Raw genomic sequence first — 26,484 nt, 5'->3', positions numbered from 1 at the left:
GAGATGAAACAGTGATATACCAGCATGAAAATGTGGTTGTATCGCTCGCAAAAAGTGGTATTATTACTGTCTGACAGCGTTTTTTTAGATGGAATGGAAAAGGGTGAAACAAAAAGATAGGATTGGTTGACGCTTCACTGCATCATTAGACTTTAGCGTGTGGCGCCCTGGTGAAGTGGTGTGATGTAAAGCCCCAGTGGCCTAATGGATAAGGCACTGGCCTCCTAAGCCAGGGATTGTGGGTTCGAGTCCCATCTGGGGTGATTGACAGCAGAGTGGCGCAGCGGAAGCGTGCTGGGCCCATAACCCAGAGGTCAATGGATCGAAACCATCCTCTGCTAATGGTGTTTTAATGTCTCACGGGCTCTTCCACTGCTTTCTGAATTTGTACACATGTACCACATTTGTAGTCACACTGAAAGGGTCAACAGCGTAATCTGACAAGATATAATGATCCTCTCCCTGGGACCTGTATCACAAAGTGAGTGCTTAATATGAAATTAGATGAAACAGTGGTATACCAGCATGGAAATGTGGTTATATCACCATCAAAAAGTGATATTATTGAGGCGAATCATGTTCCTGGGGTTTACTGTCCATATATGTCTTGAGATGACTTCTGTTGTGATTTGACGCTATACAAAAATAAATTGAATTGAATTGAATTGAATTGAATTGAAAAATTCTAATGCCGTGTTCACACTATGAGCAACAAAACGGCAATGCGTGGCCAGCGACATTCTTGGCGAGTCCCTGTTGCAGTATTGCTCAAGCGCTCGTTGACGTATTATGTCTTTAAACAGCACTGGGAACTGGCTACCGGCATTTTTTTAGATGGAACAGTACAGGGTGAAACAAAAACATTTGATTGGTTGACGCTTCACTGCATCATTTGACTTTAGCGTGTGGCGCCCTGGTGAACTGGTGGAATGTAAAGCCCCGGTGGCCTAATGGATAAGGCACTGGCCTCCTAAGCCAGGGATTGTGGGTTCGAGTCCCATCTGGGGTGATTGACAGCAGAGTGGCGCAGCGGAAGCGTGCTGGGCCCATAACCCAGAGGTCGATGGATCGAAACCATCCTCTGCTAACGGTGTTTTAATGTCTCACGGGCTCTTCCACTGCTTTCTGAATTTGTACACATGTACCACATTTGTAGTCACACTGAAAGGGTCAACAGCGTAATCTGACAAGATATAATGATCCTCTCCCTGGGACCTGTATCACAAAGTGAGTGCTTAATATGAAATTAGATGAAACAGTGGTATACCAGTATGGAAATGTGGTTATATCACCATCAAAAAGTGATATTATTGAGGTGAATCATGTTCCTGGGGTTTACTGTCCATATATGTCTTGAGATAACTTCTGTTGTGATTTGACGCTATACAAAAATAAATTGAATTGAATTGAATTGAATTGAATTGAAAAATTCTAATGCCGTGTTCACACTATGAGCAACAAAACGGCAATGCGTGGCCAGCGACATTCTTGGCGAGTCCCTGTTGCAGTATTGCTCAAGCGCTCGTTGACGTATTATGTCTTTAAACAGCACTGGGAACTGGCTACCGGCATTTTTTTAGATGGAACAGTACAGGGTGAAACAAAAACATTTGATTGGTTGACGCGTCACTGCATCATTTGACTTTAGCGTGTGGCGCCCTGGTGAACTGGTAGAATGTAAAGCCCCGGTGGCCTAATGGATAAGGCACTGGCCTCCTAAGCCAGGGATTGTGGGTTCGAGTCCCATCTGGGGTGATGGATAGGAACAAAAAGCAACAAAATGGCCAAGCGTGGCTAGCAAAGTTCATGGCAAGTCTCTGTTGGAGTGTTGATCAAGTGCTCATTGAACTATTAGGCCATTAAATAGCACTGGAAACTCGCTACTGGGATACTTTTCAGATGGAATGGAACAGAGTGAAACAAAATCATATGAGTGGTTGATGCGTCACCGTGTCATTGGACTTTATGCGGTTCCGCCCCTGGTGAACTTGTGGTACATATAGCCCCAGTGGCCCAATGGATAAGGCACTGGCCTCCTAAGCCAGGGATTGTGGATCCGAGTCCCATCTGGGGTGATTGACAGCAGCGTGGGCCAGCGGAAGCATACCCATACCCATAACCTAGTGCGCGATGTAAGGAAACCATCCTTTAATGCTGTGTTCACATTATGGGCAACAAAACGGCAAAGCGTGGCCAGCGACATTGTAGGCGAGTCACTGTTGAAGTGTGGCTCAAGTGCTCCTTAACGTATTATGACGTTAAATAGCACTGAAAACTGACTGACGGCATTTTTTTTTTTTTAGATGGACCCGAACCTGGTCAAACAAAAACATATGATTGGTTGACTCTTCACCACATCATTGGACTTTAGCGCGTCACGCCTTGGTGAACTTGAGGGATGTCAAGCCCCAGTGGCCTAATGGAAAAGGCACTGGCCTCCTAAGCCAGGGATTGTGGGTTCAAGTCCCATCTGGGGTGATTGACAGCAGAGTGGCGCAGCGGAAGCGTGCTGGGCCCATAACCCAGAGGTCGATGGATCGAAACCATCCTCTGCTAATAGTGTTTTACTGGCAGTTGGGTGGTCTCTTCCACTGCTTTCTCACTGACACATTGACATGGGTAAAGCCACATTTGTAGTCACTCTGAAAGGGTCAACAGCTTAATCCAACAAGATTTAATGATCCTCACCCTGGGACCTATATCACAGAGTGAGTACTTCATTTGAAATGAGATGAAACAGTGATATGCCAGCATGAAAATGTGGTTGTATCGCCCGCAAAAGGTGGTATTATTACTGTCTGACAGCGTTTTTTTAGATGGAATTGAACAGGGTGAAACAAAAAGGTAGGATTGGTTGACGCTTCACTGCATCATTAGACTTTAGTGTGTGGCGTCCTGGTGAACTGGTGGATGTAAAGCCCCAGTGGCCTAATGGATAAGGCACTGGCCTCCTAAGCCAGGGATTGTGGGTTCGAGTCCCATCTGGGGTGATTGACAGCAGAGTGGCGCAGCGGAAGTGTGCTGGGCCACTCTTTGTTCTGGGGCCCTGTGTTACGTCACATCGTCCATTCCATGTCCTTCTGTAACTTCATTCAATCTGTCAAAAATGAAGTGTGTTCTTGGGGTTTATTGTCCATATTCTAAGACCAATCAGCATCCAAACCACTTGGTTTGTATCTTGTAACGTACATGGTACAAACCAAACCAAGAAGAAGAAGACAGAATTGACTTAAAATTCTTTCAAAAGTGAATTCTGCAAATGTTTTCCTGAGGAAGGATATGCATATTATTAGGCCTCAAAGACAAACAATATGTTTTGGTTTGAAACAAGGGTTACAAACTCACAAAAAAAGTCAAAGGGTACCTTAAATTTCATCTCTTGTATGGCATGTGTTTGTAATAAATGCGCTGTTTCAGTAAAGGTTATTATTAGTTAGGAAATTAAGAGTGGGAAACAGTGAATGCATTTTCTACTTCAAGACAACTTTGACTCTTAACACAAAGCTCTCAGCAGCTTTAATGCAAAACCATTAGTGTTGCTCCTCAAAGCTGTTGAAAAACACAACTATTTCTCTGTCATCATGTATAACGTTGCCTTTTTTGTGTGTCTTTGCAGTGGAGGCCCATTTTAAACACAAGCCTTGAAGACCGCAGGAAGCCACAACTCAGCTGGACCGGCCCAGTCTCGTTCAGATCAGAGACAATCCCAACGTGTGACCAGAGACCATGGCGGGAGGCGGTGGGGTGGGGAGGGGTTTGGGGGGGACAGGAGCGGGTTTTGGGATGAGAAAAGATGATGACGAAAAAGAAGAGAAAGGAGACAGCGGGACTCGAGCCTATCTATGTGTAGAAAACTTGAACTCTGATGGGACTGAAGGCCCATCATGGGAGGTTGAAACGTTGGTGATCAGAGGCCAAAGGGTAGATGATGTCATCACTATTGCGCCTACCAACCTTGTGCTATACATAATCATCCTACCTTACCTCAGCCATGTGGAACCCTTCCCCTGCAACAACCTCCCCTCTCTCAAATTTCGTCTCGTGAACGGTTCATTCTACCTGTAATCTAATGTAATTATGTAATCTAGAGTCATTTCACTGGTTGCTTAACAAAGACAATGCATTGTTAATTTATTGAATGTACAGTTTTGATGACAGTGGCTTACCTTGTGTGTGTGTGTGTGTGTGTGTATGTGTGTGTGTGTGTGTGTGTGTGTGTGTGTGGAATCGTGACGTTTTTTCGTTGAGGACGCTGTGAGGTTGAAGCCTCTGGGCACTGAGACCCTGTTACATCTGAAACCTACAAAGTGCTGTTAACAACAATTATGCATAAACACACACACACAAACTCTCAGTGATCACCGTAGCTGTTAACGTAGCTGGAGGTGGCTGATCTGCATCCAGGCATGCAGGGTTCTTTAACAACCTCAATCTGACAGCTGTTCTCTTATTTATTTGTACTGTTGACAGTCATTGCTGCTTTAAAGGATTGTAATGTGACGGGATTGTAATTTATATAACACTTCTACTCTACAACTGTTTTTATTTACGTTGTGCATATTTTGTTTTAAAGACACATTGTTGTGTTGACCCTTAAATCACAGTGACGGTTTGTTTCATTATAAAGATCTTAACATGAATACAGATGAACCTGAAATCAAGTGGCGGTGTTTGATTTGTCGTCAGTGTTTCAGACATTTTTTGCGTATTTTTGTCTTCTTTGGGACTACACACTGTACAAATATGATACTCTAGGTAGGTTGGTGATGTAGTGCCATATAGTCTGTCCTACATGCTAGAAAACTATGCGTGCTGGTGCCCCACCGCATGCAGCTGGTGCCCTTTTTAGGACCCTACAGAAAAGTAAAACCTTTCCCTTACCTTTAAGGTCTGTTTGTTATTCTGTCTGAGCTCAAGGAGAAGTCTCGTTGTGAAATCTGAATATCCATATACTCCGGCTCAAATAAATATGGGCGGCCATCAGATTGAAAATCTTTTAGATAACACAAAACTACTCTTTCTGTACTCCAACACAACAAACTCTGCCTGGCTGGCAGCTGGTTTCCATCATGGATGTATTCCACTATTCCACCGTTGTCTTCCGACAACACGTCACCGCGCCAGATTTCAGAACGAGACTTTTCTTTGAGTGAGATTTGTTCCATAATGTTAGAAACTTATAATAACAATCAGAGCCTGTCATGACAAAAACAAGCACTTTTAGTGGACGTAAATGATGGTGCCAGCTTGCCCCAATAGCACCATATTGCAGCCCGTGAGCAGCTACAGCGCACTCCCTCAATACTGGACCAATTTCAAAAATTGTTGTCCTATTAGTCAGTTAAACACAAAAACATAGGAAAATATGGTCCAGGTTGAAAAATACCGAAGTTCCCCTTTAAGTTAATTTCAACCAAAGCCCCAAGTTAGCCTTTTGTCTCTTGCCTTGTTAAACTCTGACTTTGTAGTCATGCCATTTCCAGATCTCAGCAATTAATGTGGTTCAACACCCAAGTTTAACCAGAACTTCTTATTATTTCCGAGCATGAGCACCTTAAAGGCAATGCTATAATGAAAGTGCACTTACGTCCATTTATCCAGCAGATGGAGCTCTCCTATCCAAAAGGGAGTTTTTTTTCACTAAACTGATGCATGTCTGTGCATTGAAAGAGTACAATGGACAATACAAAAAGTATTATAATTGACACTGTACAACCAGAGATATCATCTGTGTTATTCCACACATTCTTCTTCCCTGCCAAAACCTGGCAGCTACTTTACCCACAATGCAACTCAACCGCAGACAGAGAATCACAGGTGTTATGCTAGTAGTGGTTAATGTAGCCTCAAAGTTGCAAGCCTCAAGCAGAGTTGAGGAGCGGGTCTGGTTGGCTCACTTCTTTCTACTTTCACGCCCTGGGTTTTTCTTTTTTTAAACTTTTAGTCTTCAGCTACAGCTGCTGCTGTTCAGTAGACTTCAGGCAGCTCCCTCTGGAGCAACTAAAGTCTTCATGCAACTTTTTTTGTTCACATACATATGCAGTAGTACTCTCCAAAACCTGTAAACAGACTTTGATGTGTAAAATCGGCATGCTCTAAGTATAGAGTTTGAGCCAGGAGGCGATTAGCTTAGCTTTGCATAAAGACTGGAAGCAGGGGGGGGGGGGGGGTAAAAGCTAGCCTGACTCTTTACAAAAGTTTTTAACCCCTTAAAACCATAGCCTGTTATTTTTTAACATTTCTGTTAGTTTGCAGACTAAAGAAACAAGATATGTGTTAATTAGTGAGCTTTAGAGGCGTTTGAGCCAGGAACCGATTAGCTTAGCTTTGCATGAAGACTGGAAGAATGGGAATAAGTTGTATGGCTAATTACAAAAAAATTAAGTTCTTAAAGGTCCCATATTATGCTAATTTTCAGGTTCATACTTGTATTTTGTGTTTCTACTAGATCATGTTTACATGCTGTAATTAAAAAAACAAAACATTATTTTCCTCATACTGTCACACTGAATATGCCTGTATTCACCCTCTGTCTGAAACGCTCCGTTTTAGTGCATTTTGACGGAATTGCAACAGAATTGCTAGGCAACAGCTTGGGTCCATGTGTGCTTCCTGTCAGCTGATGACATTCACATACAATGCAACCAGGAATAAACTAGGACACATTTAGAATGTTTACATTTAAAATTGTGTCAAAGGGTCTAAATATTGTATATTCGTGACATCACGAATTGGCAGAAATCCTGACAGCTTGTTTCAAATGCAGAGTTTCTTAATACGGGCTGGGTGTATTTCCCTGTGAATTGAGAGTTTCGATACTTTCACAGTATTTATATAGGACTTAAGCCTGCTTTATAATAAAAAAACATGAACATCTCACTTTTTTATAACTCTGAGCAAAAAAGCAAATAGGTGTATTTTCCAAAATGCTGAACTATTCCTTTAAAGGTCCCATGTCGTGCTCATTTTCAGGTTCATACTTGTATTTTGTGTTTTGTACTAGAACATGTTTACATGCTGTTATGTTAAAAAAAACACAGTATTTACCTCATACTGTATGCCTGAATATACTTGTATTTACCCTCTGTCTGAAATGCTCAGTTTTAGTGCATTTCAATGGAATTGCGTTGCTAGGCAACAGTTTGGGTCCATGTTTACTTCCTGTCAGCTGATGTCATTCACATACACTGCAACAGAAAATAAACTGCGACACATTTTGAATGTTTACGTTTAAAACCGTGTAATGGTCTATATATATTGTACATTTGTGACATCACAAATGGACAGAAATCCTAACGGCTTGTTTCAAACGTGCAATTTCTCAATACCGGCTGTGAGTATTTCTCCGTATATTGAGCGTTTTGATAGTTTAACAGTATTTATATAGCACTTAAACCTGCTTTATAATATAAAAGACTTGAAAATCTCACTTTTTACAATGTGGGACCCATATAGGAAAAAAAAAGAAAAAAAACTTGTACAAATTAGTGGAGACATAATAAATGTAGATGCTTCCATACAGGGCACACAAGGCAAACTGCAACACTCATTACGGACGGTGCAGTACTCCAGTATTTTCCTATTTATAAAGGCCTAATACTGTTCACTTATTTTATATGACAGTAGATGGCGCTCATCAGTCACATAAGGAGATCACTATGTGTCGGACAAAGTGTGAACTGGTCTGGTGGTGGAAATGTCACCTGATGATCTCGCCACTCTTACACAAACTTCCACATATACGCTGCTGCGCTGGCTCCGGGGCCTCACGGAATTATGGGTAAATCAATGTTGCTTCTGTCTGGCCTCCTTGTTGTCATTGGCAACCAGGTTGTCACGGTAAACTGCTCAGACAGTGAGCCACTGAGCTGCAGCAGGCAGGTCGGACCCACACAGGAAGTGTTTAAAAGCGGGTGGGACGCCGGCTCAGCGGCCACCGTGTTTATCCTGAAGAGAGTATGGTTGGTGAGGTGCTGGCAGGCACGTGTAACAAACATGTATTAATAGTAAAGCTGCTGCTTCAGTACACAGTAGTTTGACCTGAATGTTATAGGAATCATTCACTTTTTGGTCATTTATATGTTCTAACCGTTTGGGGATTACATGTTCCTATGATTTGAGTGTAGGACTTGTTCTCCTTTAAACCCTTTAGATACATTTAAAAACACATTAAAGTCAGACTACATTCATGACAATAAGTCGAAGGCTTTTTCTGTGTCATAAGTCAACGGAGCATTTCTTGTTACAGTGCATGGAAAACCCAATCCAGCTGTCCCGTCCATCAGGCCCGGCAGCCGACACTCCAGCCAGAGCCGGGGCTGTGAAATTAGCTAATCTCCTCACAGGAAGCCCAGCAGGAGCAGCTGTTGGATTGGAAAGCAACTGGAAATGCAGCAGGAGAGAGGAACAGGTCAGCAGTAAGAGCAAGAATATCACTTTTGAATCCATTGTGTCCGCTGAGTGTTGTGACTGTGACCCTTACATTCCTTTCTTTTAGCGTCCTGTAATGTTGTGATCTACAAATTTCCGATTATTCTACAGTGGCACCGTGTCGTTGGTGGAACCCCGCACCGGGTGTCACCTTAATGTGTGAGAAACAGAAATGTATTGTGAAATAACTGGGATGGATAAACCACACACACGGTCCCAGTATGTGACATTTTGATGGCATTTCTCCTGAATACTGATACATTTTACATATCTACAAGATGATAAAGTGCTAAAGGGCTCATACACAAGTTCCATTTTACCCTCAAAGAGGACTTACATTTGGGTTCAGATTATAACGAGACTCCAGGAAGTCGCTACGCCCGGCCAAGTACTAACCTGACACAGTTAGTTTTTTGTGTGGATTAAACTAAAACAAGATATAGCCTGTTTATTAGTGAGTTTAAAGCGTCTATAATTGATTGATTGATTGTATCAAATGACAATGTGTAAGGGGTCGCTCGTAGTGATGAACCTACAGAGAATTATCACCTGAATCTGTAGCTCCCCTCGGCTTTACAGAGCTTTATAGTGAGTTTCAGCTCATCGTTAAGCTGTCCGGCCCGCATTGTTCCTGTTTTTGGTTCACTCTCACCGCGTCGTTTCGGCCGCAGCAGGCAGCTGTTTTCAATGTTTTCGGTGACAAATAAACGCCACAAAAATGTGAAATACTCGCCTGCAAATATTATATATCTAGGGCTTTTATTGTGAAGGTTGAAAGGAGTAATGAAGTTTGCCGTCCTGGTTCGGACTACAGAGCCTCCGTGTTGTTGTTTCATAAATATAGGCGTCACTCAACCCGTTCCGCACAACGTGATTGGTTGATGCCTTTATTTGCGGTGCGAAATATCCGAACAATTCCCCTTGTTTTTTTTTAATTATGTTGTATTTTCGCTGTGTAATAACAAAGTCTGTTCGAAAAAAATATTTGACGTGCGAATCAATTGCACATAAAAATGCCCCTGGTGTGGAAAGGCCTTTATCAGGTTGCTGGGGACTTTTTTTGTCATATCAAGTTAAGCAGGTCTTGTATTTTCGTTCTTATTGCTTGTTATACAGAGTCTACACTGATACCCTACATTAATTAGATAAGACAAAAGACAAAGGTACAATCTCTCAGTCCCTACGTGTATATGGCTCAAAGGACAACACTTTCTTGTTGGCTGAAACATCCTTACAGAATAACGCAGACCCTTTACATAATTATGGCCTATAAAAGAAAAAAGAAAAAAAAATACCATCAGATTTAATCAAAATGTAACACAGTAGACTTTGGAACCCATTGATGTGAAGGTGAGGGTAAAGATTTTACTCTCTAAGTGGAAAAACTGCTATTAAACCTGAGACTCCCTGTCTTAAATAGGTGCTACATACCAAAATGTCATTAGTGAGGAGTTTAAATGGAGTGTTTTAGTCCAATACAGGTTTAAATGTCATGCCTCAGTCCTTTTCAGTCAGAAAAGAGAAAAAAAAACCTGAATCTTTGGTAATCTTATGTTTTTTTTTTCTATGAAAATGAACAAATGTGACAATATATTGACGCACAATATGAACAGATATCAGCACTGTCTTTCAGAAATCCATACTGGTCAAAGCCTTAGGGATTAATCTCTAGACATTGTTTTAGAAGTCATTAAAGCAGGCCACTGTTCTGTCCCAATCTGAGTAGTGTTTCCTCCATCTTCACGGCCTGGTGAGTGTTGTGTAGATGGGCTGCTCCCAGCCAGAGGGAGGGCTGTGTGGAGGTGGTGCCAAGGCCAGGCTGTTGATGAGAGGTGCGGCGTAAGGCCTGCGAGAGGAGTGAAGGTACGGGTACTGATACAGACTGGTAGGGTACCCGGAGAAGGCGCTGTAGAAACTAGAGCTTTGGAGGTCAGCGTAGTCAGATTGGTTGGTGGAGGATGTGGAAGAAGTGGAGGTGTATTCAGGTTGTGGCGGTGGTGGAGTGGAGGAGGAGGAGCTGCTGTAGTGACCCGGGCTCATCTGCTCAGTTTTAATCTGAGGTTTTTGTCTGGCGGTGTCCTCGATGTGGAGCCTGTGTGTGTCACGACTGGAAGACGACGGTGGCGTTCCGGTGGCCCCACTTTTGGGTGTCCAAGTGTGGGAGTGAGAGTGGATGCCGGGCAGGATGAAGGATCCAGGAGGGTTGCTATGTCCGTGGCTGCTATCCGGCGGGGTTAGGAGAGTGGAGGCATGGCTGTTGGGAGGGAGGTACTGGTCGAACTCGTGGACGTCGAACCCATCGATGGTGCCGATGACGTCGGTGCTGAGCTCTGAGATGTCCACATTACTGAAGTCGATGTTCTGGCGGCCGGTGGGGGGAACGGAGCCGGTGCTGCTGTCCGCAGGCCGCTGGCCCTCGTGTTTGTTCCCCATGTGGAGGTCAGTTTTAGGGGTAGTGGGAGGTGTTGGAGGTCCATGAGACTGACCTGGAAACCAAAAGCAAGGAAGCACCAATCAATATTTCCATACCAAAGCAATAAAGGTAGGTTGTGACACATGTTCTGGTAAAGTATATATTATCTCACCCGTCCTGTCTGGATGGTAATGATGGTGCACTTCCCCCGTACCCGCCAGCCTGGCCACCCCTGGCTCTGTCTTAAACAAGCCCTGCTGCTGCTGCGGGACCAGTCCGGGTCTACAGTCCCCGTGTCCCGGTTTGGTGCTCTTGCGTCTCCGAGGCTGGTACTTGTAGTCCGGATAGTCTTTCTTGTGCTGCATCCTCAGCCTCTCGGCCTCCTCGACGAAGGGACGCTTCTCTGTTTCAGAGAGAAGTCTGAGGACGAGAGAGAAGGAGTCATTGGATTATGGAAGGTCCTTTTAAACACCAGCAAGTACATTGGCTATGCAATGCATATTAATTCCAAAATGGATATACATTTCCATATGTTCTGTATTTGTGTCTGCCATTTTGAAGCCTTGTGTTCTGCATTTTGGCCGTCGCCATCTTGTTTTTTTGCAACCAGAAATGACACAAGAGGGTGGAGCTAAGTACAACTGAACGCTGAATAAGAGATTTCTAGGTGACCAAAAAGGTTATAATTAACTGGATTAACTTTCATAAACTGAAAATACACTGTGAAAGGGTTAAAGTTGTAAGACGAAAACACGGACAACACCCAGATCGGAAAACACCATGGTAGCGACCTGTCAATCATCCCCTGCTTTATGGTCTATCTGACTCTAAATGGGATCATAGTTTACTAAATGAACATCATGCTGTATTGAAGAAGACTTGAAACTAACGATTGAGACCATAAACTCATATTTACAATGTTTACTGAGGTAATAAATCAAGTGAGAAGTAGGCTCCTTTTCTCATAGACTTCTATACAACCAGAGGAGTCGCCCCCTGCTGGCTATTAGAAAGAATGCAAGTTGAAGGTATTTCAGCAGAGTTGCTCACTGGTTAGAATTCTCTAAATTACCAGACAGGAAATGACAAATTAAAATAATTCTTATTACTGAATGACATTTTGTGCACTTGTACAATTTACTCCACTACAATTCAAAAGGAAATATTGTACTTTTAACTCCGCAATCATATAAAATATGATGTTATAGATTAAACCAATAAGTCCCACCTCAACAACAGTAAAATGCTACTTACACATTAATGCATCATTAACAATAATCCAAAAATATAATATAGTATAAGACACAGGTTCACTTTTCTGTATAATGAGTACTGTTACTTTTGATACTTTAAGTACATTTAGCTAATAATACTCACATACATTTACTTATGTGACATTTCCAGTGCAAAGTTAAAAATGTGTTTCTATTGCACATGCAGGAAAAAACACTCTCTGTATGCCTTCCAATTCTATATCACTTTTTGCAACTCTTTTTACCTGAAGTAATGCAAAATTTAGGCCAATTAATAGTGATAATTTTAATGCTCAATATACTTCATAAATACTGTTAGCTGTAATTTTATCAGAGGAGTTTCAAAAAGGAAAAAAATCTTAATTTAATTGTTGTAGTCTTCAGGCTTCAGTTGCATACAATACTAAAGTTGAGAGTCCAGTGTAGTCGCTCCAGTACCCACCTCCACAGTTTGCCCAGCGTCTTGCTGAGCTCGGCGTTGTGCAGATGAGGATACTGATCCGCCAGCTTCTTCCTCGCAGCCTGCGCCCAAACCATGAAGGCGTTCATCGGCCGCTTCACGTGAGGCTTGTTCTTCAGCCCTCTCTCTCCATGAGCGGGCATCGGTACCAGCGACCAGTCGTAACCTTTCAGCACCTGCGACACCGCGTCTCGGATGCAGGCTGGGAAGCGCTCAGCCTCCTCCGGTTTGTTGTGCGTAATCCCGGGCTGGAGAGCTGGAGAGGTCGGAGACTCTGAGTCCGATCCATGCTGCTGGGACGTGGAGCTGTCGCTGCCTGCTGCTGGACTCACAGGATGGTCTAGCAAGGACTTGCTCTCTTCTGTCATTCTTGGCGGGTAAAAAGTTGCTAGAACTCTCCAAATGCGTAAATGCGCACGGCTCTGGAGGAAGTCAAGTAAAATCCCAAACTTCTTGTCTTGAAGTATTCCTCTCCGCGTCCTCCTCCACAGCCAGACAACGTGTGACTGACTGGTCAGCCTCTATTTTCTTTTGAGTACATTAACATTTCTCTTTACTCGCATCTCTCCACCCCTCGTGTCCTATTGGCTTTGGCAAAGTTTTACAGTCACAGTTCCTCAGCACCAGGTCCTCCTGGTTTGGCATAACGGAGCAGGAGGAGGCAGATACTTGTTGATAGTCGATATTAAAGTTATTTAAAACAAAATTGTGTGATGGTTCGGATAGTAGTCTACGCAATAAGAGTCAGACCAATAGCTGGGTTGGATTTGTTTGTCCCAAGTATTCTACTTTGAGTATTACACTTTCATGCTATTTTAAGATAGATACTTCTACCTCACTACAGTTCAGAGACAAATCATTTAGCCTACTTTCTGTTTCTATACATTTATCTGACGCTAGAGACTATTTTGAGTCTCCATAATATATAATAGGCTATATCATAATTCATACATTCTTATACACTAAACTGCCGACCAGTGTAAACAAGTAACCTACTTCAAAGTAGTATAGTATAGTATAACATTACAATTCTTCTTTCATATTAATGCATAAGTAATAATATTCTGATAATTTAATATGTTATAGTTTAATTATTATTATTATTATTATTATTATACACCTATACCCCGCAAGATAGAGATAACTTTTCACATGTGTTTCTTGAATCAGGCTTCTCTTATTTATTCAGATTTATTTTATACTCCTATTACTACTACTACTACTACTACTACTACTACTACTATTACTACTACTACTACTACTACTATTACTACTACTACTACTACTACTACTACTACTATTACTACTACTACTACTACTAATAATAATAATAATAATAATAATAATAATAATAATAATAATAAGAAGAAGAAGTAGAAGAAGAAAAAGAAGAAAAATAAATAATAAGAATAATAATTATTATTAAAATAATTTGCACTTCCGCGTCTGTAGTAGTCACGTGACCGTGTAGCCCTCAGACATGGCGTCCGCCGGTGGTGGTGTTGACAGGTCACAGAGCTCTGTGAGGAAGAGACGTGTGGAGAGCAGAAACACGGAGTCAAAGAGTCCCGACAGCAGTGAAGAACATGGAGCAGATAACAGCGAGGACACGGAGAAAGAAAAGAGACAGAGTCGGTCGTTACAGACCGGAACTTACTGGCTCACTCGCATCCTGCTGCTGCGCTGCGTCGCCTTCATCTACTGTAAGCAGGTTCACACTCAGTGTGGTGGTGAGGCGGTCATTCACTGTCAGTCAGTCTTCCCAGCTGGAGTCAGTCATTAGTATGTTTATAGCTAGTTAACAGCTCGTTAGTAAGCTTAGCTAGTTAGTTTAGTTTGAAATGATAGCTCTCTTGTTCATATTCTCCTTTTAGTGTGCTAGTGTTGACATTGTGTCTAACTGTCTTCATTTGTAGCCTTAATGTTTACTCTCTGTCTTTAACATCTACAAAACAGGTTAAACACCTTAAAGTGAGATATTTAAGTTGGTGTCAGTGGTGCAACATTTGCCTTTGCCCATGTTCTGTAATGACAGAGTAACAGTGCACCATTTAATATGTGTTAACAGAGTAATTTAGTGACACTTGTGCTGAGAAATAGGTCTGTAGCACCAGTATTGCCACTGGTCACTGAGTGATGCAAGTGTGGATTTTCATTATCTTTCACAGTTCATTAGATATTTTTTATTTAGGTATAAAGTTGTAATACTTCTATGTAAAAGTCCTGTATTTAAATTTTAAGTACAAAACCATTGGCAACCAATATATATAAGCTATCAAAAGTAAAACTACTCATTAGGTAGCAGAATGACCAATTTCAGAGTGATAATTTATTCATTCATTCATGTGCAATATCAGTATTTGATATTCTGTGCAATCTCAGCATTTCATATTCATGTGCAATAATGTGAACCCAACCACTCATTCAGTCAATTTTTTATATCTTGTTTTTTACTGTTTACTTATATTATATCTTTATTTTTTACTTGCTTATTTATTAGATTTTGTTTTTTACTGATTCCTCTTGTTGTTAACACTTTCCCCATTTGCTTCTGTAATCCTGCAAATTTCCCCACTGTGGGACTAATAAAGGATTATCTTATTTTATCTTATCTTATCTCATAATATGATTATTACTGATACAATAATCGTAATCTGCATGTTAATGTTGTAGCTGGTCAACTTGGAGCTAATCTTTACTGCTTTATACTGTGTGTTGTTTGGTGGTTTCAATAGCAATACATCATACTTTATAAGCTGCTCATATGTTTTCTGTGTAAAATCCTGGTCTCCTACCTGTGGGTGACAGTAACATGTAGGGTTGTAAAAGACAAAGTATTGTCCTCTGAATTGTAATGGAGTAGAAATATAAATGCACATACTCAAGTAAAATACAAGTACCTCCAAATTGTACTTGAGTGCAGTACTTGTGTGTTGTTTTACTGGTTAGCAATGAATCGTATTTGTGTTTGTTCCTTTATCCCCTGCTGTCTCCTCTCTTTTTCTGTAGTTGTGGCGTTCAGCGTTGCTTACAACCAGAACAAGCAGCTGATAGGCGAGCGCGGCCTGATGCCCTGCAAGAACTACCTCAACAGCGTGAAGCGCTATGTGGGGGGAAAGATAGGCATGGCCGCCTTCGCCTACACGCCCTCCATCCTCTGGCTCTTCGACTGGAGCGACATGGATGCCAACCTGGATGGCATCGCCCTGGTGGGGATGGCGCTGTCTGGGTTTGTCCTGGTGACGGGAATGGCCAACATGGTGATCATGGTTACACTGTGGTGCTTTACCACTCCCTGGTCAGCGTGGGACAGCTGTGGTGAGTGTGCACATACATAAATACTCCCATACAACGGAGATTATATGCATATGACAAATTGTGTTGTGAAAAACCTATATATACAATTTTGCAAAATAAAATGATCAGATTCAGCTTTTAAAAACTCGTTACTATCCTTTAAATGTTTTGCTTTTAGGTCCTTATATCATAATGATCTTTTTAAGCTACACTAATCAATATTTTATACTTTAAAAGCGTGAAAGGTTGTTGTTTTCACGAACCCACAGAGCATTATCAGCCAAGTTTGCAGCTGTTAGTCTATTTTGGATCACTGTTTTGGTTACTCTACTCTCTTCAACATTGTTTCCAGCCACAGAAGGCAGCTATTTTCATCAAAATACCTCTGATAAACCCACTGCACACTAACCGCCCAGCACCAAACAGCAGACAAAGTTAGCAACTAGTTGGTGGACGTAGCAGAGCATTAAGCAGCCAAAGAGCCAGAGTTGGTGGAGACCAAAAACAGAGCTAGAGAAATATTGGATTTACATTCATCAGGTGGACAGTGACATAACTCTGAATTAATGCTTATATTGTGACTCTGTGTCTGCTGGATGTGTAAACTGGCATTTTAGGCATTTTCCCCTTTCCCCAAGTGGCCAAAAAATGTATTATTACTTAAAGAAAATCTCCAGTTTTGTCAAATTTAGTTCATTCTAGCTACTTCCTTCTAGTCCCTCAGTTTTGATACCCAAAAAATAAAAAAAAACACTATTTTCTCATACCGTCAGTGCTGCAGCACCTCCTGAAAAGCCCAGTCTGTTCTGATTGGTCAGCTAGCCTACTCTGTTGTGATTGGTTAACTGAACCAAACTCTTCGGACTCCGCTCCAGCGCCGCTCTAACTAGCTTTGTTTGAAGGCGTGCCAAACTAACCGCTAGGCAGGTATTATGCAAATATGTGACTTGGTGACATCACCACGTTAGGGAAGAAAAGGCGGGACTTGAAGCAAAGGCGTTTCAGGCAGTTCAGGAGCAGTGTTTCTGTGGGGGAGAGTAACTCTCTTTGGCGTGGACTTTGGGCTTTGTAACTTTGCAGACCTTTTGCATGATCAAAAAACGATATAACATTCTAAAGGAAAGGGGAAAAGCATTGAAGCATAATAGGTCCCCTTTAAAGATGGCCACACACACCCTTGTCATCCTCTGCTAGAAACACAAATCCTAATCATATTGAAAGTAACATAATAAGTTTGCCATAAATATATGAGATATGAGAATATTCTCGAAAAGACTGGTTTACCATAACAACTTTAAAACAACTTTTTAAGATTATAAATTATCAGTGTTGTATTTCCAGCCTGTTCTGCTGCCCCTAAGTGACAACAAAACCCCCCCAAATTAATGCTTTTATTTATTTGTTATACTGAGGTGTCCTTTTTGTTTTCTTTTTTTTTTCTCTTTCTAGGTACTCCTTCGGTAAGTGAACTTCACTGTCGACGCCAGTTTTCAACCTTAACACAAAATCCTTCTTTTGTTCCTCCACATCAAATAGAGGAAGTGGGTTTGAGGCAAAGCATTTATGTGAGACACTCAGGTTTGGATGTCATTGTAGTTTGTTTATAGTGAAACCGACGTGGTTAAGTCCCTTAAACCAAACCTGTATGTGAGCTGAACTCTTTTGGCACATCTGATGCATGTACTGTAAATAGTTAGACTGATGTTTTTAGAGTAGAAATGGATATATATTATTTCATTTAATTAAGGAGGGTTGAGACGAGCCCCCAGTGTGATTCTATTGGGAACTGATCTTCATGCAGCTATAGAGTCATGGATCATAACCATAATACAGCACATGAATCTACTTTTCTGCTTATGTCTGTGAGTAACCCTCCCAGCTTTCTCATGATTGTTTACAGACAGTTATTGGGTTAAAACACAGTCACTGACAGAATGACGGTTTACTGATGTGCAGTATTGCCTCCTTACTTGGTGAACCCAATAAACTGTCATGAACGTAATAATAAAGAGGGGGGAGGACAGAAAGGAGAAAGTATAAATAGGAGTTTGTATGAAGGGCTCCGGCCCAGATAAGTGGCGAGGTCAGTGGCAGCTCTGTGATTGGTTAATGACACTTTGTAGTCAGAGACGCCAGGCCAGTGTCTGTGGTTGGGAGTTGTGGCTTCTGTTTTGCTTTTTTAAAAACGTTTTTTTTTTCTTTTTCTCTCACTCTCACTGTCTTTCTCCCTCACTAACTGTTTTCTTTTGGTCCTATTATCACCCTGTAGCTGACAGTGCAGCTTCAAGTCTGCAGACTGAGCTCCTCTGATTGTTCCCAAGTCTAGAGGCCTGTTAGGGCCATTAGTGTCTGGAATATATGACTGACAGACATTGTTCAGTCCTTTTTAATAATGAAAAACTCAAAAAATAAGTTAAACAATATTTACACAAGGTCCTCTGGAGTTTTTAAACATATTACATGGTCTTCATCAGTACATGAGGTTTGCTCAGTTGTCATCAAACTGCAGATTTCAAACTCTCCATTCTTTTAGTGAGATTTTTAGCCAAGCTAGCATCATGGCTTTATAGGGATGGGCTGGCAATGTTGGTCAGTTAGTCCATCACTGTGGTCCAGACTGAAATATTTCAACAATAATTTGATAGATAGCAGTGATATTTTATACAGACTTTCATGGTTCCCAGAGGATGAAGCCTACTGGTTCTGGTGATCCCTGACTTTTCATCTACTTTTCATTCACCCGCAGGTCAAAGTTTTCACTCTTGGAGAAAATTTCAACATCCACCAGATGGATTGGCGCAAAATTTTGTTCAGACATTCATGGTCTCTATAGGATGTATCCTAATGACTATGATGATCACCTGACCTTTTCTCTAGCACCACAACAAGGTCGACATTCGTGGCTTGAAGTGAAATGTCTCAACAACTGTCGTGTGAATCAGCATGACATTTGGTACACACATTCATGCCCCCATCAGGATGAATTTCGTTGATCCCTTAACTTTTTTTTTCTTTCTTTCTAGCACAATTTAGTGTTTATTAGCAAATTTTAGAATGCTTACATGCTGAACTAAGATGGTGAACATGGTAAACCCTGGCGGCTGGCTGCAGTATAAGTCATAAATCCCGCCCTCTCTGTGTTAGCAGATGGGACATGGGCCAAACTAAAAAAGTCAAAGTACACGTCAAATATTTTTTTCCTAAAGATGGTTTCTATCATTTTAAGTAGTTCTTATCAAGCTGATGTATGTTCAAGTGTTAATTTTTCTGATAAGTTTGATTTTATTTAGTTATTTGATGCTATAAAAAGGGGATGAGACGTCATGATTGACAGCTGTGATTGACAGCTGCTCTAAGTGTAGCAGTCGCAGCCGGAGGCTCGGGAATTGTACGAGAGAGGAGATGTAACTTTAACTTTCCATAACCGTCACAAGTCTGTGTAATAGAACATGTGTCAATTTGATCATGCATGCAGTTATAGGGATATTATAGGTAGTTGCTGTGTCTTTCTCGCCAAACATCTCCTGTGGTGCTAACGTAGCAGCTACTGTAGGTGGCTCACGCTAGCAAGCTGTGGCCGTGCTAGGCTCGTGATTCGCTTGGGGGGGTGTGTGGGTACCGCTGCTCCGGCCCCCCCGATCACTACTACGCAGACTGTGGCTCCAAATGACGTCAAAATCTCAAATGGCAGCTCCCGTATCTGGGATGTTTCGCTTCACTTTTGTACAGAGGGATGAAGTGGAGCCACGGTGTCCAACTATATATATATACAGTCTATGCTCTCAGTAAATATGCTTAAAATAAGTTATAAATCAGCACCTGTAACCATGCTTGAAATGATCAACTGCTTTAAGCAGCACCAAACAAAGTTTCTGTGTAAAAATGAGTCTGTTTCAGAGAGGTCTCTCCAACACTGCTTACCATATCCTGTTGACTTAGATTACATGATATTCTAGATTGAGATATGAACGACTCATAGCCCACAAATGTAGGTCTGTGGTTTAGCTCGAGTGTTCTGCGTGCAGCTAATAGCATTAAGCATTGTTTGCTCTTGTGTGGCACATTGCCCCTTAGTTTAGAGGAACACTTTCTTTTTTTTTACAAATGCCCCTCTGATGATTTGTCCAGGTTGGGAGAGTCAGCTGTTGGAGACAGGGTTTCTGGCCATTTTCCTGTGTCCAGTGTGGAGTCTGTCCCAGGTCCCCCGCCGCTGTCCCCCCTCCCTCATCTGCATCTGGACCTTCAGATGGCTCATTGTTCGCATCATGCTGGGAGCTGTGAGTAAAACACTTTACAAATACATTCAAGTAGGGTTTTGCTGCATCTCTCGGACCACCGGAACTAGAGAGTACAACTAACTTTGACAGAAAACAACAAAAAATAGCAACAAGATCATGTTTGCATGTAACTTCTCGTAGCGGCAGTCTAACTTGTCAAACACAATCAAATTGAATTGATTGGAGTTGACTTAATTTAATGCCAGCAGCACCTTGACTAACACATTTCCTGTCGGGAGACCCTGAACAGGCATTGATAACATTCCTCTCTAGGACGAAGCAGATATTGTAAATTCAAGCAGAAAGGCATGTACCGTACACACACACACACACACACACACACACACACACCTGAATACATCCAGCAAGCTAAAATGGAGAAATAAAACCATTTTGGAACGGTATGATTCCACGGGATATTCCAGTGTTTGTCCTCCTCATTTTAGATCGTTACTTTTGGAGCAGTGCTTCGCTGTAAAACACTGCCAGTATTTAGAAATCCAACCCAAATATATGGTCGGCTAAACAACATGTCTGGTTGTTTGACAGTTTCCATGGTAAATTTTAGACCACCGGCTTGGTTTTTATCTGCCAATCACTGCAGTTGCAGGGTTTTTCCTATTAGGACCATGAAGAGAGCTGAAACACAAGGGGAACCACCTCAGCCCTGTTTAACTGTAGAGACCTCATTTCATTCAGTAATATGCAAAGTCACCACAATGTTGAGAGTTTAGTTGTAAAGTTAGATAGCCCCCATTTCTTATAGCTCGTCTACACTTACTGTTACAGAAATGGTGATTGAAGAAATATAATTTTTACCGAATTATGATATGTTGGACTGCATTTATGTTCTAAAGAGTAGAAGGAAACGTTAAGTATCGGTTGACAAAAATTATGAATTTAATGGTTTTGTATTTATGATTTTTGGCCCATGACATAATGTATTGGTTACCAGAAATATTCATCAAATTTTGGATCAGAACTCGTGACATTACAAGTATACATATTTAAATCTGCAGTCGGTAGCTTTGAGCAAATATGATAAAAAGTTATTTTTATAAACCTGTCACTATATCCTGACAGTAGTGCATGAGACAGATAATATAAAAATCATGTTCCTCTGTGTCCTCCTGTACCCCGCATTGTAAGATTTCACCGCGCCCGAACGTAAACAACCAATCAGAGCCAAGGAGACTTGAACGCAGCTGTCAATCACTGCTCGCGAAACTTGCAAACTCTGATCAAACGGTCAAATTAGGCATCGCTGATCAAATATGAATCAAGATTCTGTTACTGTAATGCCTATTTCTCTCCTCAAATGTTTTCAGAAACATCTTGTAGTGTACTGATAAGCTGTAAAATGAAAAAAGTTTGTGCGTTTGTCCGTTCTGGGCTACTGTAGAAACATGGCGGCCGGCTCCCTGTGTAGATAAAGGCTGCTCATTCTAAGGTTACGAAAACACGATTCTTATTTTCAGGTGATTATACACTAAAGAAAGCATAGTAATTAATAGTATATTCCATTTTTTTCCATTAGATCCCCCTAAATGCTACACACTGTTCCTTTAATTGAGAAAATACTCGACAGATTAATCGAAAATGAAAATAATCTTTTGCTGCAGCCGTAGTACTCTGCATATGTCGGCTTTTTCAGCATGATATTCACTTAATCTGTTCGTGGCAGTTGGCTACTATCCTTATTGTTTCCTAGTTCGAATTAAACCCAACATTATACTTCATTGTTTAATAGATATTGCATTACTATGTAAGTGTTTTTAGATTTTTTTATGTTTGCAAGGGTTAATCTTCTCCAGCGAAATTAGCAGATGGTGTCAGACTGTGTGCAAAGTATTTCAGGAAGTCACCCCGACATATTCTAAAATCTGCTGAACAGATCACTTTCAACCTGATTTGATCAGATGATACGATTTGGGCGATTATCCAGATCAGATCTATTTTCATAATGAGATTTGAATTTTTTTGGTAATTTATAACAGTGCTGCATTTAAGTGCTGTTAAGAATGTCAGACATCCAGAACTTGGGAAGTTTTGTCAGGAAATCAAATCCAGACGTCAAACAATAAACAAAGGAAACAAGAATGTCACCGAGGCTACGTTTTTCTCTCAACTACTCAGCTACATGTCTTTTCCTCATCTTTACCGACACTACGTGAGGTGTTGTGTGAAAATGTGCAACTATGTAATTCCCCGAAATTGCATTTGCGTATACTTCATAGAGACAAATCCATTACAGATTACATGATAATACGTTGAGAGAGCTCAAGTTGTTTGAAACTATGAAGAGCAAAGACTCCGTCACAGTGACTGTGTTTGTGTAGCAGCTCAGCAGTGTGAAGCCCAGTCCAGCCCCTGCCCACAGTCCCTCAGTGTTTGATCCAGCCCGGTGACTGTCATTTATCTGTCTGACAGCCTGTGGTTCACCGCTGCTCTGTAAGTGCTCTACAGTTTCTGCTTGTGAGGATGACATGACTTAGCAGCACACGCTTCAAAGGCCCCCACGGTCGTAGGAAACGAGTGGGAGATGGGGTGCATGAGCCCACCCATCATGCTTGTTGAGTGTAGTTTCACGGCATGCCTAAGAAATGACCCAAATGGTCACACTCTGGTTACACGCTTTAATCTGGGATGCCTCTTTTTCTGTCTCCACATCATGGTACATGCTGTCATGGTGGCATTTGTCACGTCAATATTTGGGTTTAAGATGGGTAACTTATATTAATACGTGGGATGGGCTCATGTGCTTTTATACGACCAATACTGATGTTGCATCTTCCCGTTATTATCCTTCTAGCCAGCTGTTGCAATAATTCAATACAAATACTGTATAGTCTGTGTGTCAGCCCGGCGTAACGTTAGCGAGTGTCTAATAAACCGCGTGTGTATGTGCTATGTTCACAGCTGAATCGTTGCCGGTGGCTTCGTGTTCGCCGTTGTCACACACATACGGTCGTATTTGCCGGAATAAATGCTACAACTCCTCAGACCCAAGCAAGGTTCCCGTGTTTTGCAACACCGGCTCAGACTCACTTAAGGTGGGCTGTTAAGGTGGACCAGCTATTTTCCTTTAAGTGACAAGCCGCTCCTCTGAGTTTTGCTCAGCTTTTTATTTAATAATTAATATTTCTTTTAACCGTTTAACCGATAGCATAGTGAGCGGAGCGGTGCTCAGTTGGTTGGAATCTGCAACCACACCACTAGATGTCACTAAATCCTACACACTGTCCCTTTAAGACACACAGTATCTTTCTTTAGAATATCAACATTAATGAGAGTGTTGTTGAAAAGAATCCCATTAATATAGAAGGAATCAAATGCTCCTGTATTCTTGGTTACCTTATAATAACAACAGACTCTGCTAAGCTACATAAAGCACCACCTCATATGGGAAGTAATTGGCTCATTAGAACAAATAGAACTTTCATCACACACAGTAGGTCGCCCAAACATAATCACTTCCAACATATGGCTGCAAAAATACAATAAAAGTCAGATGACCATTTGTTATGCTAAACAAGATTGTTGACATAGAAATATTTGCTAATTAATAGATTAATTGCCCTTATTAGTGTGGTCATTAGCATAGCTGGATGTGTTCAATATATCATGCAGATTGTGTTGGGACATTAAGCAGCTGGTGTGATTCGTGCTGCACCAAGGTTGTTTACATCAGCAGTCTGTGCGGGTTAATCAGGCGAGAAGCTACAAAAAGTGTAGCTAATGTGATCCGATCGGACCATGTTGGCTCACAAACTGTGAAATACAGTAAATATTCTGAAATACAATTAGCCATGTTTACATAAGGGCAGAGCGAAAAAGTAGTGGCGATTCACATGCAGCCCTGTAGCCCTCTTTAATTTCCTTTTCCTTACAAATAAATTAGCGTTGAGGTTTCAGTGGACCTCAATGGCTGTAAGATCTGGTTATGCTGTTTGAGTATTATTTTAGGGTGATACATTTTAGAGTGTCTGTTTAGGTGACTCTCACCTCTGTCCACATCATTGTAGTTCTTCATAAAAAGTTAAAGGTGCAGTGTGTGGGATCTGGCGGCATCTAGCAGTGAGGTTGCAGATTGCAACCAACTGAAATTTCTCAAGCATGTAGGAACACAAGCATGCAGGAGAACTGCAGTGGCCGACACGAAAACGTAAAAATGCGAATGGCCCTATAGAGCCAGTGTTTGTTTTGTACGTTCCGGGCTGTTGTAGAAACATGGCGGCCATCTTTGTGAAGAGGACCTGCTCCGTATGTAGATATAAACGGCTCATTCTCAGGTAATAAAAACACAACGATTCATATTTTCAGTTGAAACACTAAAGAAAACATACTTATTAATATTATATTCCATTTCTGCCAATAGATCCCCTTTAATGTTGCACAATGTTCCTTTAAAGGATTTTAGCATCTCCACAAATTGTCCGTGCAGCCTCTGATGGCTCAGTCTATTCCATGTGGCTTAATGCTACAGCGAGATAATGGTTTCCAGTATGACCCGAACAAAACATCAATGTGGAAGTATTTTTTTTAACCTGTACTAGTCTTTGTACTGGGGCTTTACTTCTAAAATCCCAACAAAATATTTAAAACAGGCTAAATTAATTGATAACGGAGCACCCATCTTTACTTGCTAGCAGTTAACTGATAGCATAGCATTTGCAAAGCGAAAAATATTTTAGGAAATGTCCTTGTATCCTGGCTTTTTCCATCATCACATAAGAAGGTATAGAGATATGTCCAGAATGTGGTTAGCATTGTCTTAGCTTAGCACAAATATTGGAATCAGGGGGGGAACTGCTAGCCAAGCAAACTAGTATCCTGGGTGGTGTCCATGTTAGTGTCTACAGTTCTAACCACGGAGAGTGTTTAGCATTAATTTCTACTTAATGAAACCCTGTCAGCTGAATCATGTTGTTTAATAAATAATAAAGCCAGTGAATATGAGGTTTCTTGATATTTAATTTGTCACAGAATGAGTTGCCTTGGGACAAGGCACATTTCTTGTGAAGAAACTCTTAAATGATTCATTTCTCTGGTTTTCTACTAAATGTTTATGAGCTTCCTGTTTAAAGTGCTGGCATGGAGATTGTGAATTGGATTACACATTTCACTGCTGGCAGGAACATCTCTATGAAACACTCCCATAACAGTTGGAAGTGCTATGCTAGGTGTGGAGTTTTGGGTGTTAACTGGGATTAGAGTTAGCGTGAGAATGTGTTTCGTGGGTGCAGATCAGATTGGTTTGCCTGTTAGCTAAGGATCTTGGGATATAGTGTTGCTGGCATGCTCACCAGGGTGTTGGTGTTCAACTGGCCGACTGGAATAGGTTCGCCCTGACTCTTATGATAAAGATCTGTGGTGAAAGTGACTTTGAGGTGTACAAGTGTGGTTGATGATGAGGTCCTATGATCTTGCTTTACTGCTGCTGCACAGTGGCTCTGACCTATTTAGAAAGTTTTCTTTTCTTTTACTGTTACACTGAACAGTCTGGTAAATAACTGTTTTACTAAGAGTTTTGTTTTGTGGTGCTCTAATTTCTTCTTTCTAATGTTCAAGCAGGATTGAATAGCTTACAGAAAATTTACGTCTGAAATAGGTGACCCTTTCTTTCCCCCATTTCCCCTACTCTCCTATGTTTTGAAATACAAAACCTGAATTGATTTCCTAAACCTCTTTATGAAATAATCTGAAATGATTACATTAGATCTGTTTGGCTCTCCACTAACTCCTGGGGGAAATATCTGGCTGTGTAGCAGCTAAACGCTCCACTATGCTCATCAGCTAGTCGCTAACTGCTGTCTGCCTGCTGTTAAGTGCTCGGTAGGTAGCGCACAGCGAGTTTATCACAGCTTTTTCGCTGAAAACAGATGTCTACTTTGGCCGAAAACGCAGATGAGAGCTGTGAGACTGAAAAAAACAACAGTGAGCAAATTGGAAATGGGACTGTGTCATCACCGGCAGATTCATTATGAAAATGAAAAACTGTCATGGCCTTTTTCAAAGGGGTCCCTTGACCTCTGACCTCAAGATATGTGAATGAAAATGGGTTCTATGGGTACCCACGAGTCTCCCCTTTACAGACATGCCCACTTTATGATAATCACATGCAGTTTGGGGCAAGTCATAGTCAAGTCAGCACACTGACACACTGACAGCTGTTGTTGCCTGTTGGGCTTATGTATCTGTGAGGGTTTCTGGGCAATATTTGTCATTGTTTTGTGTTGTTAATTGTTTTTCAATAGTAAATATATACATACATTTGCATAAAGCAAGCATATTTGCCCTTTAAGGTACATTTTGAACAGATAAAAAAATACGGATTAATTTGCAATTAATCTC

At 41.3% G+C, this 26,484-nt stretch overlaps 3 protein-coding genes and 7 non-coding genes across 10 annotated transcripts in view; 9 read left to right on the top strand and 1 right to left on the bottom strand.

Annotated features, from left to right (window-relative positions):
• The window catches only part of LOC119479893 (arf-GAP with dual PH domain-containing protein 1-like), a 45,894-nt gene extending 41,233 nt beyond the window's left edge, over positions 1–4,661 (top strand). Inside the window, exon 11 of the mRNA XM_037755868.1 lies at positions 3,617–4,661. Coding sequence (XP_037611796.1) covers positions 3,617–3,645 — 29 coding nt within the window. The 3' untranslated portion in view covers positions 3,646–4,661. The remainder of the gene's footprint in view (positions 1–3,616) is intronic.
• trnar-ccu lies at positions 191–263 on the top strand. The gene has a single exon. It is a non-coding gene; the product is annotated as a tRNA-Arg (tRNA).
• Positions 937–1,009, top strand: trnar-ccu. Its single transcript has one exon. It is a non-coding gene; the product is annotated as a tRNA-Arg (tRNA).
• Positions 1,016–1,087, top strand: trnam-cau. The gene has a single exon. It is a non-coding gene; the product is annotated as a tRNA-Met (tRNA).
• trnar-ccu lies at positions 1,683–1,755 on the top strand. The gene has a single exon. It is a non-coding gene; the product is annotated as a tRNA-Arg (tRNA).
• trnar-ccu lies at positions 2,406–2,478 on the top strand. The gene has a single exon. It is a non-coding gene; the product is annotated as a tRNA-Arg (tRNA).
• trnam-cau lies at positions 2,485–2,556 on the top strand. The gene has a single exon. It is a non-coding gene; the product is annotated as a tRNA-Met (tRNA).
• On the top strand, positions 2,918–2,990 carry trnar-ccu. The gene has a single exon. It is a non-coding gene; the product is annotated as a tRNA-Arg (tRNA).
• Positions 4,662–9,027: 4,366 nt separating the features above from the next.
• sox8a (SRY-box transcription factor 8a) lies at positions 9,028–13,777 on the bottom strand. Its single transcript, XM_037755479.1, has 3 exons — positions 12,539–13,777; positions 11,016–11,263; positions 9,028–10,916 (listed from the first exon to the last, which is right to left on the bottom strand). The coding sequence occupies exons 1-3, from the start codon at positions 12,922–12,924 to the stop codon at positions 10,171–10,173; spliced, it is 1,380 nt and encodes a 459-aa protein (XP_037611407.1). The 5' UTR covers positions 12,925–13,777; the 3' UTR covers positions 9,028–10,170.
• A 243-nt stretch (positions 13,778–14,020) lies between these two features.
• The window catches only part of lmf1 (lipase maturation factor 1), a 28,564-nt gene continuing 16,100 nt past the window's right edge, over positions 14,021–26,484 (top strand). Inside the window, 5 exon segments of the mRNA XM_037755478.1 lie at positions 14,021–14,259; positions 15,566–15,835; positions 15,838–15,874; positions 17,303–17,313; positions 19,982–20,130. Of these exon segments, the coding sequence (XP_037611406.1) occupies positions 14,037–14,259; positions 15,566–15,835; positions 15,838–15,874; positions 17,303–17,313; positions 19,982–20,130 (690 nt within the window). The 5' untranslated portion in view covers positions 14,021–14,036.

This window comes from Sebastes umbrosus, chromosome 20 (genome assembly GCF_015220745.1).
Source record: "Sebastes umbrosus isolate fSebUmb1 chromosome 20, fSebUmb1.pri, whole genome shotgun sequence".
Lineage (NCBI taxonomy): Eukaryota > Metazoa > Chordata > Actinopteri > Perciformes > Sebastidae > Sebastes > Sebastes umbrosus.
Note: the sequence above shows the minus strand (reverse complement) of the source record. Positions and strands in the feature narration are given on the sequence as shown.